Source organism: Ambystoma mexicanum, chromosome 7p, assembly GCF_040938575.1.
Source record: "Ambystoma mexicanum isolate Mex_15411 chromosome 7p, UKY_AmexF1_1, whole genome shotgun sequence".
Lineage (NCBI taxonomy): Eukaryota > Metazoa > Chordata > Amphibia > Caudata > Ambystomatidae > Ambystoma > Ambystoma mexicanum.
The window spans coordinates 803,987,778-804,005,144 of record NC_090939.1 but is presented as its reverse complement, the minus strand read 5'-3'; the positions used below and the strand labels follow the sequence as shown (position 1 = coordinate 804,005,144).

At 45.3% G+C, this 17,367-nt stretch overlaps 1 protein-coding gene across 2 annotated transcripts in view; it reads left to right on the top strand.

Moving 5' to 3' along the window:
* LOC138526328 (sodium/hydrogen exchanger 4-like) overlaps window positions 1–17,367 on the top strand; it is a 794,744-nt gene that overhangs the window by 650,574 nt on the left and 126,803 nt on the right. For both annotated transcript variants that reach the window (XM_069636929.1, XM_069636928.1), the window contains exon 9: window positions 11,570–11,666. In XM_069636929.1, coding sequence (XP_069493030.1) covers window positions 11,570–11,666 — 97 coding nt within the window. The remainder of the gene's footprint in view (window positions 1–11,569; window positions 11,667–17,367) is intronic.

Here is a 17,367-nt window from a genome sequence, read left to right as displayed (position 1 = left end):
CACTTACATAGTCTTACTTTATATCTTTTGGATAATAACAATATTTGTCATTAAGAAGACTTCTTAGCTCCCCCAGTCTAGGTTTTGTCCATTTCAGCCTATTCCTACCTGATACGGCAGTAACATGGTGGTTATAATTACTTCTAATAGACTTAGAGCTCAATTGTCCCCATTCTGCAATTAAGATAGCATGGTCATTACACTGTTGGGGTACCACTTCAAAATGTATTATTTCAAAGAAAGCCTTGCTAGATATAAACATTGGGTCAATTGTGGCTGTATGCTGGGAGCGTCGCCAGGTTGGTTGTGGGGGGCATCCCCCTTAAGAGCTCCATTCAGCATACTAAAATTCCTGATGGACATTAATTGCACCCATCTCTTCGCTCTAGATGAAAGGATTTTAATTCCTTCCATCACACAGCTAATATTCAAGTCTCCAGAAATGCAGGTTTTGATGATGGTATCAATCTGACAGGCAAAGATCTAGAATATTTTCTACAGCCTTTATAAAATCATTATCTGCAATTGCCTGTGGGTTCCAAAAAAGATTAAGTAAAGCCAATTGCCGTCTTTGCAGATTCTTTGCTCGGTCATCATATACTGCCTCATCATGAGTTTTGCTGTAACCCTTAAATGTGGCGGTAATGCTATTACCACCACATTTAAGGGTCTGCCGGGATTTTGCTGATTTTCAGCGCTTTTACCACTGGTGGTAATACCACCAATAGTAATACCATCGAACATTCCCCATTGCGCCCAATGGAGAATGGGAAATTCCCGAATGGGTCCAATGGGAAATGGGGACTTACCATTCCGCCAAACCCGTGATCCGGCGCTAATAGCACCGGGGGTTTGGCAAGAGGGCTAATAGCCCCAGCGGTAATACCGCTGGTGTTAGCACCCAACTTGTGATGAGGCCCTAGTCTAGTGACCTGGATGAAAGGGTTTGGAGATGCCCATGCCTCCAAAGTAAGTCCTGTATCTAGTTTGCAAGCTGTTATTAAGCCAGCGGACGGTCTACCTTTTTGACATTTTATAGCTGGTATCCAGCAGACAGCATGATTGTCCCAGGTTAAAGGATCACTCAACCAAGTTTCCTGAAGTACAATTATTTCTGCCGCAGCCAGCTTGGGGTTACGTTCTGATAGCAGATGCATGAAGCTTCTCGTATTCCATGAGGTCAATATGAGATTTGCATTGGATGGCATTTGCTGACATTATTGCCCAACATTGGGATGAGGTTTTCTTCGAGCCCCATCCGTCTGTGAGCCATCAATATAGATATTAAAAGGTGATGAATGCAGCATTGCCACTTCCCTTATCAATTTGCCTTGAGCTCCTTGACAAGAGATGCATAGAGGCAAGTATTCAAAGCAAATATTAGAACTTCAGGGGAGCCGGCCCCCAGAGTTTGAATGAGGCGATATAAAGATTCCCAACTCCTTTTCTAGCCCAAAGCCTCATATTAATAAGTAATGCTTGGCTACCCAAATCACATCTCTAATCAGTTTTGAGGGCATCATCATTCTACTTTGTCAAAAGCTTATGGTCAGTAAATTGCACCATAGCAATGTCTATTGATAGAATTGATTCTAACCCTGGAGATGTTGTCATGAGTCTTTGAGCATTTGTTCTATTGGGGTAGGAATCTGGCTTCCGTCAATCTTACGTTTGCAAATATAGGGCGTAGCAGTCTTCCAGCAACATCTTTTTCCAATTCGCCATAGGGTCAATTTATTTTGTGGTAGCCAAATTTGAGTAACTGTGATTGTCTCTCCGATGTTCAGAGTTATGTTTGTGGGGAGCTGTGTTATTATTTGTAATCGCGTTAACCTGCTTTTTCTTCTCTTTTTCTTTTTCATAAGGACGAGTAGAGATACCTAAACGTTTGCCTTGGTTCCTTAAGGTTACCAATCTTCTTTGTTCTAGCATAGCAAAGCCATTTTTACTCAGAGGGTAGTCTTGTCCCAACTTTAAAGCATCAAGTTGTTGTTCAGGAGTATCCCTTACAGTATTGTACTCAATAGACTTAGAACGCCTCCCAGAAAGTGGGCGAGTCGAAATTGAATATGTGGACAAATTATATAACTCCTAATCAACTGATCTATTAAGGAATTCTACCACTGGGTTTGACAGAACATGTTGAACTAGAGGAGGATGGACTACATTTATCACAGGGTCATTCGAATCAATTACCTCAAGCTCGATGCTATTGTCAACTATGTTTTTTGAGCTTCTGGTTTTCCCTTTATCTTTCTTTTTACCCAGTTTTGTAGTACTCTCATTATGGATGGGAACAGTAAGTGACCCATGGAACATTTTGGAACCAAATTGCATTGATTTTATCAATGAAGGTTGGTTCTTAGACATCTTGACATTTTGTTTTTCCCTTTGCCCTCTTACGCCTTTTTTTTGTTCATACATATTTGGAACAGTGGCTCTTCAATCTCTGATTTCTGGTGGCCCAACACCTCCTCTGAAGTGGAGGCCTCAGGCAATGCGTTGAAGACCCGCCTTCAGTGGGCAGTACCTTACAAGTAAGCAGCTCGGTCCCATCACCCTCAACAACTATTACTTTACTTGGGGATGGGACTATTGGTAAAATATAGAAACATGTGTCTGTATGCTTTTTTCTACTTACTTACTTTTATCTACTCATACTCACAGGCGGGAATTGGTAATTGCTTTGTATCAAATTCGTCTGGCAAAGCTTTCCTTTGATTACTTCCACTTTGTCCATTAGCAAAGCCAACAAAAGTGTCTGTTTTTCTGATTTTGACTCCAATGTTTCTTATATTTAATTCAACACCAAAATACCATTATTGATGGACGTGAGTGAAATTTCAAGTAGGGAGGATACCTGGGGATTTAAACCAAATGAACGTCTTGGGGTAGGATTTGCAAAGGATGCAGCCGATGACAATATAGAGGAGTTTGGCGAGTCCGGGTACATAACCGGTGAGCCAGGTAAGTTTACCTGGTGAACCACTAAAGAGGCCCGTATTTGTGTCTCTTGCACCAAGATGACTTCAGTCTGAGAAGTGAGGGGCGGGAAATTTGTACCAGTCTGCAATAGGGAGGCCTGGCAATGGGCCATTTTCAATGCACAAGTTGTTCTTTGCAGGCTTTCAAAATTTTCTGAGTTTTGTGTAGATAGTCGGTCTTTCTGTGGATTGATCAAATTGCTTCTGGGTCTCCGCCAAGAATAGAGGCCTTGAAGCAGGCTCATTGGGCATTTCGATTACCTGGTGCATTAGGATTGCTGTCCCGAGGGCCACATGTAAAAGACTCTCCATTTGCCTTACTTATTCTCTCAGAGCTGAGTCCGAAATATCATCAAGGTGTATTAGCAGCGATTCTTTGCCATCCAAGATTTGACTGGACAGAAGCGATTTAGCAGGCCCAACTGCGATGGTCGTAGCAAGCTGCTTTTTCTTCCCACCATTGTTTCCCCAAAAGGATCTTATATCCATTGTTTGATCTTGAGTGTCCAGCTCGCGTTGATCACTCAGTGGCTGGGCCATTGCCTTCAATGGAGGAATGGACCACGGACGAGATATGGAAGAGCAGAGGGATTTTTTCCATGGCATTGCTGCCGTAAGAGTGCAAGCACACGACATAAAATGAAAGGGTGAAAATCTGAATCCAAGAACACACAGCTTATAGATTGATCGGTTCAAAGGCTATAAGCTTGCAGTCACTGACCCGAAACTCAATGTCATCTCAAAGGCTTACAAGCCCACAGTCACTGATCAAGCAGTCTGGAGACGGCTCAAAGGCAAAGCCCGCAGTCACCGCCCAGAATCTGGGATCAGCTCCAAAGTATCGCCCGCACTCACCACCCAGTATCTAGGTCAGCTCAAAGGCAAGCCCGCAGTGACTGCCACGAATCTGGGATCAGCTCGAAGGCAGTGCCCACAGTCACCGACCCAGTAGGCAAGGTAATAGTTTGAAGCCACAAGTCTTAATTAACAAGTGAGGAGCATGCATTGGAAGTCAATTTAATTCCCGCAGTTGGAGGAGTCAATAACGCCCTTAGGCACAGGGGAGAGGTATGGATAAATCGCAAGTCTCCAAAGATTAAATTAGCCTCACCTCTTGATAATGCTCCAACAGGAGAAGTGAGGGGAAGGAGAGCAGGGAGTCTGGGGCAGAGGGCACCGGGCACTCGGCTGCCTCAGACTGCTCTGACTGCCTCTCTTCGCCTCTCGGTGTTGCTACGTGGCAGGACAGAGTTTTTGAAGGGAGGTCCACCATCAAGGAAGAAACACAAAGAACAGACTGCAAATCCAAGTGAGCATGCTGCTCTGACTGCCTCTCTTCACCTCTTCGCGCCGCTCTGCAGCAGGGTAGAGATTTTGAAGGGAGGTCCGCCTCCAAGGAAGAAACAGAACAAACAGACTACAAATCCAATAGAGTGTGCTGCTCTGACTGCCTCTCTTCTCTTCACAGCTCTGTGGCAGGAAAGAGTGTTTGAAGCGAGGTCCACATCCAATGAAGAAACACCAAGAACAGACTGCAAATCTAAGAGACTGTGCTGCTCTGACTGTCTCTCTTCGCCTCTCTATGCCGCTCCGCGGCAGGATAGAGTTTTTGAATGGAGGTCTGCCTCCAGGGAGGAAACACAAACAACATACTGCAAATACAAGAGAGTGTGCTGTCTGACTGCCTCTCTTCGCTTCTCTGTGCCGCTCCGCGGCAGGATAGAGTTTTTGAATGGAGGACTGCCTCCAGGGAGGAAACACAAACAACATACTGCAAATACAAGAGAGTGTGCTGTCTGACTGCCTCTCTTCGCCTCTCTGTGCCGCGCCGTGGCAGGATAGCATTTTTGAAAGGAGGTCTGACTCCAGGAGGAAACACAAACAGACTGCAAATCCAAGAGATGGCGCTGCTCTGACTGCCTCTCTTCACCCCTCTACCTCTTTCGGGATATTTTATTTCTGTTTAGTAGAGCAGAGCTGAAACCTATGTTTTTCTTGCAGGCACAGCAGCAAACGCTCTTTAGGTTGCTAGCTTATCTTGCAGCAAATTAGATTCAAAACAAATTTCTTGAAGTTGCGGGCGCTTCTGTTTTGGTGCATTTTGTTGCATCTCTCCGGAATTGTGTGAGTGCCGAATGTTGGAGGCGACACAAAGCTTGTAGATGTTTGGTTATTTGCCCACCCATTGATTGACCATGTGTATACAGTATTAGGCATTTCACAGGCACTGCTATTAGATGCCCACAAAAGCCCAAACTATTGGCATTGCCAATTCTTGTTTTCTCCTCTGATTGCACATCTTTTATTTAGTGCAGAATCAAAATTTGAGCATGCAGTTATAACTTTATTCTAATAAGAAATCTTGTATCTGCCGGTACTGGACATAATGACATTCATTTTCTGCTATTCTCATGAACCTTATCAACACCACTCTGACTTCATTCTGTTGTTTACCATCTCATATTATTCCAAATGCTCATTAGCAGTCACACATTTGCCCAACATCTACTTTCTGCAGTCTTTGATTAGGACACAACCCAACAAAGGAAAATGTCCCAGTGATAAAGGAATGTTCTGTGCTGAACTGTATTCTGGAAAGTACTGCATTTATCGGTTACCCCTTGAAAAAGGCAATTCCACCTCCTGGACACTATTTCCAGCAAACGTCGAGACTGATCGTGGGGTCAGCTAAGAATAGGTTGTTATGTAAGATCTTCATAAAAACTGTAAATCTTCCTGACCTGAGTCAACCTCAGAACATTTAGCTTTACTAGTGGGTTATTTTTCGTCAATGCCTCTGTGAGTGGGAACCTTTTTCCACACTCACAGAATGTTTTCCTCTTTTTTATGGGTGTCATTTTTTTGACTCTCCATACTGTCTTTTTAAAGTTATCATCTTTAACAACGTATTGGCGATAAGTGTTGCTGAGTTGCCCTAGGGGCTCCCCTTTTAACTTTGTTTTGCTAACCTTGAGAGAACTTCAGTTCCCAAGGGTAGACAGGATCTTTTGATCCCTTTTACATTTTATTTGGTGAAACCAGCACACCCCAACTTATGTGGAGTGCTGGGGAGATACAATGTATCCCCTTTCACACTAAAACTGTAACAATCCCGTTACAGGGAGAAGCTTACCTTCAATGGCTGAGGGCAATGATACCTTGTATTAATTTGGTGCACCTTTACCGCAGGCTGTGTTCACAGCTGCAGTACAGGCACCTAAGGGTGTTAATTTTACCATAACGGCCCTGTCTTCTTTTTTTGCCATTTATGTGTTTCTTGTCCTTTCTAGTTCCTTCCTCTGAAATCCAGGGTGGGAAATTCCTTTTTGTGATTTTTATCTTCGGTGGGACTCCCCTGGACTCCCCACCCAGGCTCCAGTCTGTCTGTGAGGGCAGAAAGCGAGGGAGGAGTCTAAACCTTCACAGCTCTTTGTCTTCCTCCTTGCCTGAATGGGGAAGAATCCCAGTGTAAGGCTGGCTGTCCTGAATGGACAACCACACCGCCCCTTCTTGTAAAATGCAGGGAGAGAATGCAGAGGCTGTGCTGAAAGTCCTGTTAAATACTGCAAACCTGGAAGCTGAAGACAAGTCGACCGCTGGTACTAAAACTGAAGAGGATGATGAAGGACAAGTGGATGAAACGATTTATAGCGACCGGATAGTCTGCTGTGTAACCAGAGCCTGCTGTAGCCCTTCCTTCCAATCAACCTAGGGACTTCGAAAATGACAACCCTGATCCAGAGTCTAGTGAAACCCACTAAACTCAAAATGACCTACATTTTGAGCCATCCCACGCATTGCTGCAACCTTGCATTGCTGCAATACTCCAATACCCTGGGACCTCAAGCCACTGTCTGGTGCACAGTCTTCCGAATTCCGAATCTCACTGAATCTTTGAGGGCATCCTAGTGGTTCTCCAGCAACACAAACTGAGTCTGAAAAGTCCCCTAAACAGAGTTCTGGACCTTTGTAATGACAAGAATTCAACCGTGATTTTCTGTCTTCTTCTGTGCTCATAGAAAAGGCGCCAAGTCCACAAAACCGCATTCAGCCATGAGCAAAACCTTGCCTAGAGCCTTCTTCTTTGATCCCTGCTACAAAGTTCCTTCTGAGGTCTCGTTTTCAGTCACCACAAGAAGGAATCCACTGACCAGGTATGTGGCTGCAGACCCTGAAGTCCTCCTGCTGCAAAATCTTCTCACTGCTGAGGTGCTGTGTTGGCTTGGGTATGGATTTGTCTTAAGTCTCTCAGGATTTCTGTGTAGCTGTGGGGTGTTTTCTGTGAGTGGGAGCCCTCTCATCCAGTGCACCCAGTCCCACTGCTAGAATCCTTCTAGAGTGTCTTCTGTGAAGCCCCTGGACCCTCTTCTAACTCAGAAGTAAAGAACTCACCTGTTTGCCCAGTCTTCCTAAGGAACTCTGACTTTTGCGACTTAAGAACCTATTCTGACACTGCATGTTGGACACTAGATCCTAGTGACCTCCCTTCTGCCACTGAGAACATGCATGCTTCAAGAATAAGGCAAAGACTTTGAAGGGATTGGCCCTTTTGCCTAGAATAAAATAAAAATAAGTGTTTAAAAGTTACTTACTTGTTAAAGAGTTGGTTGTTAACTGTAACTCTAAGAGTGAACAGTTACAAAAGTGCTTACTTACCTTGGATGTGTGATGCACTATTCTTAAAAGTATGGTTAACATATTTCTTTCCTTAGAAACTGTTTTGCCATTCTAAGAGAAAGTAGATGTGAAGGTATATTAGTCACCTGTGATTAGGTTGTGCCTCTTCCCAAAAGTGATGTGTTGGTTTCGCCAAATTATTCCTGCAGGTTAATTGTACGAGTGTCCTCCAACTGTTGGTATCACCAGATTAGTCCTGTTAGGATAATTGTATTAGTGTCCCTCAATTGTGTCTTGCTTTCCCTGACTTGCTGTCAGCCTGTCCAGAATAAGTCTGTATTAGGTTGTTGCTTACCTAGAATAACTTTAAGTCATTCAGTAAAGTGTAACATTAGGGTTTACTGTCCCTGTGCTATCTAACCCAGAGTCTGTGGGTCTAAGTGTCCCTTATAAGCCCTACATCAGTCACTTGTATAGTTGGGAAAGGTCTAACCTGGATGTCTTGTGAGATTATATATATATATGGGTTTTACTTACCTTGAGTTAGCTGGGTGCCATCCAAAAATAGGTTACTAGAGTGACTGCTTATCTCAATCTGTTTTTCACTGATCTCAAAAGCACCTGTAATTGAATATTACATCCTTAGGTTTTACTCACCTAGTAAACTGTGTGTTATCACAAAAGTAGTTATAGGTTTTTACTGTACCTGGAATAAGTGTTCCACTATGCACAGAGCATATATTGTCCAGTTGACTTGTTATGTGTTTTGTACTGAGAGTCACTGTACAACTGGTAGGGTCTATTGTCCTTGCATTACTGAATGTAATTGTGAAAGTAACCATTGGTTTTTACTCCCCAAGAATAGGTGTGACCTATACTGAATGTGTATGAAAACGTTTTGACCTCCCTAGAACAACTGTTAGGTGTTCCAAATAAGGTTTATATTTTGGTCTGTGTACCTTCAAGTATAGTGTTGTGTTTTTATAATCGTTATTACATATAATGCGTGACAGTGCTTATTTACTTCTAGATTTATCTGGGCCTACCTGTATTTAAATAAATTATTCATGTTTACATACATAATGTTTCAGTGTTTCTTTGGACTATTTGTATTACAATTATATTTGTACTGATTCTACAGCCCTCTCACCATCCTAAGATAAGCCTGGCTGCTCTGTCTACGCTACCATGAACTCAGATGGTACAGATTTATACCAAGAGGGGAGTCTTGTACTGCCTCAGTTCAATGGATTTACTAGGTCCTTAGTTGGACTTCAGAAAAACTGTCCTAACACAGGTAGTCTGAATGCATCTGATCCTCCCCACAAAGGATCAAAGGTATTAACTCTCTCGGTCATACAGTTCTCAATGTGTGTGCTGTCTGGGTGTCCAAGTCTCTCCACTAATCAAGATGCCTTTTTCGGGTCACCGGGTTGGGGGGAAGGGAGCGGCACTCAAAAGTTTATATTTTAGATTTTTGTCATTCAAGCTTGTTTTGGATTTTCAAAGTAGGTCTCATAATCATAATGTATTATTCAACTGTAATGTCCTGATAATTAACAAGAACAATGTGTGGCTTATGATAGGGTATGTATGAGAACATGTTCAAAGTGCACTTTAGGAACTAAAACAGGGAAAAGACCCAATATCTAATAATAAAATAAAATGGGTGCACCAATACCCCATAGTTTTGAATGCTGGTCCGCAATCCTACCTGACTCCAGTGCAAAGGTTGTAAAAATAAATGTATGGTCAGGACTTGAGAGGCAAGGGTGGCAGAGGAAGTTCTGCCCACTCCCTGGATCACAATGAGCAGTGTGATCTTAGGTGAGCTTGGATGGAAAACCTGGAGAATGTGGTTACCACCAGCACAGTGTTCTTGCATTTGGTTGAGGAGCTTCAAAAGTATGGTATGGTGGTATGCATCTGTTGTGGTGAATCTCTCCTCTCACAGCCCATCAGGGCGTGGTAACCTTACTTTTTTAATCGTTCCACATAATTTTTTTGGATCTCTTGTTTCCCGCAGAGCCTAGCACCTTTGCCAGAATTAGATCTTGATGCTAGTCATTGATGAACCAAGTCACAGAAAACTCGAAGAATCAGTTTTTCAAGTTGTTAGAGTTTGAACATATGACTTTTCAATGACTTGGCTAAAATCGTTTAATGATTCAACCAGCAAAGGGCCCTGAGGATGAGGTCAGCCTGCTATTGCTTACAGGTTAACATAAAATGCTTGACTGCCCTGAGAGGTCCCTGGGGCATGCTTGTGCTTTTTCTGTTACCAGTGCAAATAGGCCTGCCATGGCTGGAAAATATGTTATTTTTCTTATATTCTTAACACTGGCAGGCACGTCAATCTAAAAACATGTTCTTTCCCTTTCAAGCACAGCCGGCCCTCTCATATTGCACATTGGGCCTCATTACAAGTCTGCCGGTCTGGAAATAAGGGTGCCGGTAGCAAAGTATGGGCACCCTTTCCGGACTGTCAGACTCCAACTGTGCCTGCCGATGTCATGGCGCGCGGCAGGTCTGACCTGCCGGACGTAACGACCCCAGTAGGCACAGTTGTCAGGAGGTGGAAAATGTTGGTCCCCATTCCCGTGGAGTCCCAAAGGAATCCACGGGAATGGGGACTCGGAAGCACCACCACCGTTACTAATGGTGCTTGTGCATCCGAGTCCCCATTCCTGTGGAGTCCTGTGGGACTCCATGGGAATGGGGGGTAACATTTTACGCCGCCTGATATCCCAGGGTGCCGGGACTTGTAATGTCCTGGTGGCACCGGGATCTCATGCAGTGGAAACAGTTTTACGGGGTTGGCGGCAACCTGCTGGTGGCACTGGCAGGTTACCGCCAACCTTGTAATGAGGCCCATAGAAAAAGACATGTTTTAGGCTCTACCATCCAGCAAAAGGAAAATAAGAGAGGTTTGGTGTATTGGGATTAGTGCTGGTTCTTCTGCCTCTCAAATTACTTGCACATATTTGTGGGTCACGTGGTCTTTTAAAGGGGCAACCAATGCATTTTGCAGGTTACTTGGGTGGAGGTGCAGTACTTGAAACAAACCCAAGCTGCCTAAAAGGAGGACAAAGTTCACCTCATGGAATCTTTGTTTAATTTAGTGGTTATACACGTCTGCCTCATGGGTTTTTGTGGTTTTTGTGGATGCTGGGGTAGAGGTTCGATGACATAACCCCGTTTATTGAAGATCCTACTAAAACGCCTGTTTTTTAAGGGCGATTTTGTGTGGCCTTCAACAGGCCGGATTGGGATGATCTAGGATGGTTTCACACCCCCTCTGACCGCCCCGAACCTGCCGGCAGCCTTACCCACTCACGACCCAAGCCTGTCACCTCCTGCACTGGTGGAATTTCCTTTTTTTTTCTTGTGGGCTTTCACCTCCTGAACCTCCTCCTCTTTTGCTCCCCGCCCCTCCCTTCCCCGCCTCACACATTACACACATCCACTCAACCACACATTCGACTCATACACTTCCTTGATGCTCTCTGCTCCCTCCACCTTCTGGGCCGCTCACAATGAGCCTATCAGCCCCTGCGTGCATTGGTGTGTGGCTTGGGGAGTTGGAGCTGGCTCGGCAGCCCTTAGTATGTGGTTTCTCTTGACCAACATCAACAGATTGCGGGCAAAATACCATATGCCAGAGAGGAATGTGTGACGTCTCCAGCTTCTCATCTATCTCCAGACCCCTCTTGATTTCTCATAATAAATAAAATGACAATAATAATACTAATAACAATTAACCGTATTAATAACAATGTCAACATTACTATCATTATTAATACAAATATCAGTACTGTAATTGTTATTGTATTCTTCTTTAAGCAGGTCTCTTAATGAAACCTTTTGTATGGGGGTAGTTGCTGAGAGTCTTGCTAAGAGCAGTTCTAGTCGATGGTTATCAATCAGGAGACGTTGTGCTAATATTTGATTTGCTTTACTATTTGCAGGAGCTATAGACAGCAGAGAGTAAAACGGCTGTCTCCAGAAGAAGAGGAATCAATGAGAGACCTATTAACCCACAATCTATATCACATCCGGCAAAGGGTATGCTACATAATCCTCATTCGTGGCTGCATATATTGCTTGTGTATGTGTTTGCACTTCATTCTGCAAACTGTTTGTCTCTACACATAAACCCGCAGTACAAACAGACATCCTTGCCGTGTTTGCTTGCCCCGCTCACAACCTTAGCAACAGGAAGCATTGGGAAGATACTGTCGCACTAATGTCTATTGAGCAGCTTGACTTAATAACAAGGTCATCCATCTCCCTCCCTCTGCTTTGTAAATCGACCTGACATTTTGTCGAACTTGCAGTGTTCTATTAGATGATTTCTTTTCATTATATCTAGAACGCATCAAAATTCAGAATGCTTACCACGTGTTAGGAAAAGACTTACAAGGTAGACGGAAAGATATGCGATCAGAAAAAAAAAGTTATGGTTTATAATATTGGGCTCGAGTCGCTAAAGATAATTTCCGATGAAGTTTGGCTCACGCCTTGAACAATGGGTTACAAATTAATCAGCTTTATCAACGATACATCGACGACGTTCGTCAATGAATCGTCGCTCTGTAGATATTCCTTTTTGCACGAGTGTACAGTATAAATGTCAACAAATAAATAACTAGCAGCCGCATAACCTAGCCGATTCATCGGAAGGCCTAGGCAGATCCACCGACCTTTCTCCAATCTTAAGATTGTTGAATATTATGCAAGTTTATTAAAAAAGGACGAGCGTACTCTTCCTTGGCACTTAAGGGGTTAAGAGTGGCGAATATTATGCAAGTCTATGCAAAAAGGACGTACATACTCATCCTTGGCACTTAAGGGGTTAATGAAAGTCTATGCAAAAAGGACGAGCATACGCGTCCTTGGCACTTAAGAGGTTAAGATTGGCGAATATTATGCAAGTCTATGCAAAAAAGGATGAGCATACCTTGCAGTTATTACCCATATGAAAATCTTAAAAATAGTCATTACGACCCAGGCGGTAATTACGCCAACTTTACCACCATGGTGTAAACTATGTTTACACCATGGTGGATGGCGGATTTACCGCCCCATTCCAAGGTGAGTGGGGCGGTAAATCCCCATTTCCCATTTTCCCTTCCCCATTCCCATTTTTGCCCCATAGGGCATAATGGGAGTGGGGAAGGCGCTAATTGCGCCACCGTAAATTACGGTGGCGTAATTAGCATCATGGCGGGGTAGCGCCCTGGATTTTAACGGCTGTTTAAAATCGGAATCAGGCGTTAAGGGTTAACGACGGTGTTAACCCTTAACGCCTGAGTTGTAATGAGGCCCAAAGAGCACGTATTCGAACGTATACACGAATCGTTTGAAGGCATATCCGAACGATGATCAAGCTGCAGTGCTTCCTTAAGAAGTGCTCCCCTCAAAGCACACAGCCACAGTAAGGACGCAACACTCTTATATATCACTCTCACAACTTCATCCGCTCCGTCCAGAGTTAGACCACTGCCCCAAGCAATGCGCCTCATGCATTCGTGAACGTTAGGCAAGTAAATACAGTGACAACCACTTTGTTACCCCTGCGTACATATACATGTGTCTCTGCACCCCATGATGAGGAAGATCCTCTATAGGCATGATAGCATTGCTTCCTAAGCTCCTCTGTAGGAATATAACCACACAGGGAGTGTGGGGGGGGGGTGTCCTGTTGGCTGAATGGAACCAACCTCGAGCCGCCAATCATCGCCCCGGTGATTTTGAGAAAACCGGTAGGGGCCATGGTGAAGAAAAGCGTGTGTTGCTGATTCCCCTGATGCCAAGAAAAAGGCCGAAACCTACATGGGGCCGCTTGTCAAGTTATCAATCACTTTACCCACTCAGCTCATGACTGTGTCACAGGGTCCATGGTGCTCAGGCCAAGGACACCATTTTACCGAATGCATGGGTTCATTTTGTGAAAAGACCTGTGACTGCATGCACATCTGTTTCTCACCAATAACGCACGTCTGCCCAACCAGAAAACAGAAAACAGCCTCAGTGTTGTCCTATCCTGTCACTGAAAAATAAGGGAGGTACCTTATTACAATCGGCGGAGTCTGTGTATATGCACCCTAATAGAAAAAATCACATAAATCATATAGGGGCTGATTCATAGAAAAAGCTGCTAAATCTGCGCGACCTACTTTGCACCATAAATAACATTGCACGTACAAAAAGTTTAGCACAGGGTGCAAATTCATGAATTCTAACACGCAAAGTAACCTACAGTGCAAAGAATAAAGTGTTGCGCCCGGAACGCTCACAACACAACCCCATGCAAGCACAAACTAACGCTATCAAACAACCTTTGAACCGGGCAAATGTCAAAAAGTACCAACAGGTAAGCAACATCAGACCATTATGTCACCATCCAGGACCACAGGGAAACTGTGCATCACCCCCCCTCCCCCTCACCCCAACCCCAACTCAAAGCAGCACCCTGGAGAAACAGCGACCCCTCCCCCCTAACTCAAAGCAGCACCCTGGCAAAACTGCAGCTCATCCTCCATCACTCAAAGTAGCCCCCTCAAGTTCACGCTCATCCCACTACCCCCTCTGACCTCTGCCCCAATGCCAGACAGCCCTCTCAAGTCCTGCCACCTTCCACTACCCCCACTGTCCTCCGCCGCAACACCCTCAAGCCTCCTGCTAGTCCACCCTCCTCCCATTATACTGTCCAAGACTCCAAAAGGCCTAGAAAAGCTTCTGACAGCCCTGGGAAAGTACACAGATGAAAACATGTTATCGATTAATTTGGCCAAAACAGAAATCAGGCACTGTGGCAGAATGATAAAGATTTATATAAATGGTCTCTACATGGAGCAGAAATCCAAGTTGTTAACACATATTGTTACTTGGGCCTTAATTTGAACAATCATAATTCCGACTTGCCTTACTTTATTGAGCTAACGAAAAAAATCACAACTGCAATTGCACAAGCCCGTATTATACATGCAAAGTATGGGGCATTTTCCTATTCCCCATTACTCACTTTCTATTATCAGAAAGGTGTTCCCATAGTATTAATTTGGGCTTAAACCAACATGTGGAGACCAATATCATTCTGGCTCCGTCTAGTGGGCAAATCTTTGATGCATGTCCTTTCCATACCCCTCTCACAAACATTTGCATAATCAGTCATGAGTTTAAATCGTTTTTATGCCTGGAAACTATGCTCTCTATATAGGAAATGCGTCATACCTACCACCTCAGAATCCCTATTGCAAATTATATCCCACTATTTAGCATCGTCAAATCACAGCTTTATTGCCACTTGGAAACAAGTAACTATGAAAATCATGCAGGAGGCGAACATTTCACCTGAACTGTTAATCAAAAATCCGACACATGCTAAGCAGCAGCTCCTCCAACAAGACTGGATCTGCACTCAGGATCTATGCATGAAATATAGAAATTTCCGAAACAACCCATATGGCTTCAAAACATATCGAATACCAGAATCATAACTAGTCAAGATTCCATCTCCGACATATAGAAGTGCCTTTTTAAGATTTCGGCTCAACCTGTGGAGAACAAAGGAGGTAGTAGCAATATGGAAACTGATCCCCAAATTTTCTCACAAAATATGCAGATTTTGTGAGAAAAAAAAAATAGATCAGCCTGAAAACCAGCAACATTTATTAACAGCATGTACAATGCTCATAGTCGAGCATCATACATGCAACATGTATATATATGCTTTATCATTGTATTACATTGATCTTGTCTCTTTTTTCTTCTGATAACGATTTTATTGGTGTGATCTTAAATCAACATGTGTGCGTACTGCCATTGTTTTATGTTGATCTTATCTACATATTGTGTAAAGATTCCTTTGTGAATCAACACAATAATAATAATAATACTAATACTAATAATAATAATAATAATGCTACTCCCCTGTCCTCCCACTACCCCCACCGACCTCTTCCCCAACCCCCTCGAGGCCCCTGCTACTTTGACCTCCCTTTATCCCCACTGATCACTGGCCCAACCCATTCAAACCTCCACTCAACCCCAGGCACCCCCTGCTCCCTCTCACTACCCCCACTGGCTTCTTCCCCGACCCCCTGAAGCCTCCTGCTAGTCCACCCGTCTCCCACTACCCCCACTGACCACCCCAAATCCAGGCAGCCCCCTCAAGTCCTGCCACCTCCCACTACTCCCACTGACCTCTGCACCAACCCCCCAAAACCTCCTGCTAGTCCACCCTCATCCCACTACTCCCACTGTCCTCCGTCCCAACCCCAGGAAGCCCCTTCAAGTCCTGCCACCTCCCACTACCCCTGCTGACCTCCCCCAAACCCTCAAGCACCCTGCTAGTCCACTCCTCCCATTAATCCCACTGACCTCTGCCCCAACCCCTTCAAGTCCCCTGCTATTCTGCTCTCCTCCCACTACGCCACTGACATCTTTTGCAAACCCCACATGCCCCCTGCTAGTCTGCCCTCTTCCCACCCTCACCACTGACCTATACCCCAACCACCTATAGCCCCCTGCTAGTTCTCCCTCTCACTACCCCCACTGATCTCCACCCCAACCCCCACAAGCCCGCAGCTAGTTCGCCCTCCTTCCACTGCCTGGACTGACATCTGCACCAACCTTAGGTAGGGCCCTCAGGTCCTGCCACCTCCAACTACCCCACTGACCACCATCCCAGGCCCTTAAAGCCCTCTGCTAGTCTGCCCTCCCCCCACTACCAACACAGACCTCCATCCCAACCCCAGGCATCGCCCACAAGTCCTGCTACCTCCCACTACCCCAACTGACCTCCGCCCCAAACCCAGGCAGCCACTCTCAATCGTGCCCCTCCCACTAACCCCATTCACCTATGTACCAACCCTACATAGCCACCTGCTGGTCCACCCTCATCCCACAACTCCCACTGACCTCTGTCCCAACCCCAGGCACTATCCTCAAGCCCTACCACCTCCCACGACCCCCACTGAACTCCCCTCAACCCCCTCAAACACCCTGCTAGTCTGCCCTTCTCCCACGACTCCCACTACCCTCTACCCCAAACCCTTCAAGCCCTTGCTAGTCTGCTCTCCTCCCACTACACCCACTGACCTCTGCTGCGACCCCCATAAGCCCACTGCTAGTCTGCCCTCTTACCACTATCCCCATTGACCTATACCCCAACCCTCTCAAGCCCCCTGCCAGTTTGCCCTCCTCCCACTACCACACTGACCTCCACCCTAACCCCCTCAAACTCCCTGCTAGTCCACCCTCCTCCCACTTCCCACACAGAATTCCATCCCAACTCCAGGCATCCCCCTGAAGTCCTGCCACATCTCACTATCCTCACTGACCTCTGACCCAACACCCTCAAGTTGCCTGCTAGTCCACCCTCCTCCCACACCCCCACTGATCTTTGCCCCATCCACCTCAAGAATCCTGCTAATCCGCCCTCCTGCCAATACCCCCAGTGATCTCCACACCAACCCCAGGTAGCCCCATTCAAGTCCTGCCACCCCCCACTACCCAGACTGTCCTCTCCCCAACCCCCTCAAGAACCTTGCTGATCTACCTTTCTCCCACTACCAGAATGACCTCTGCATCAACCCCCACAATCCCCCTGCTGGTTTGCCCTCCTCCCACCAACAGCACTGACCTCTGTCCCAACATCAGGCAGGCCCCTCAAGTCATGCCACCTCCCACTCCCCCACTTATATGATATGGCATGCATAACGCGCCTATACACAAGTGTTTCAAGGCGCGATGCAGCAAG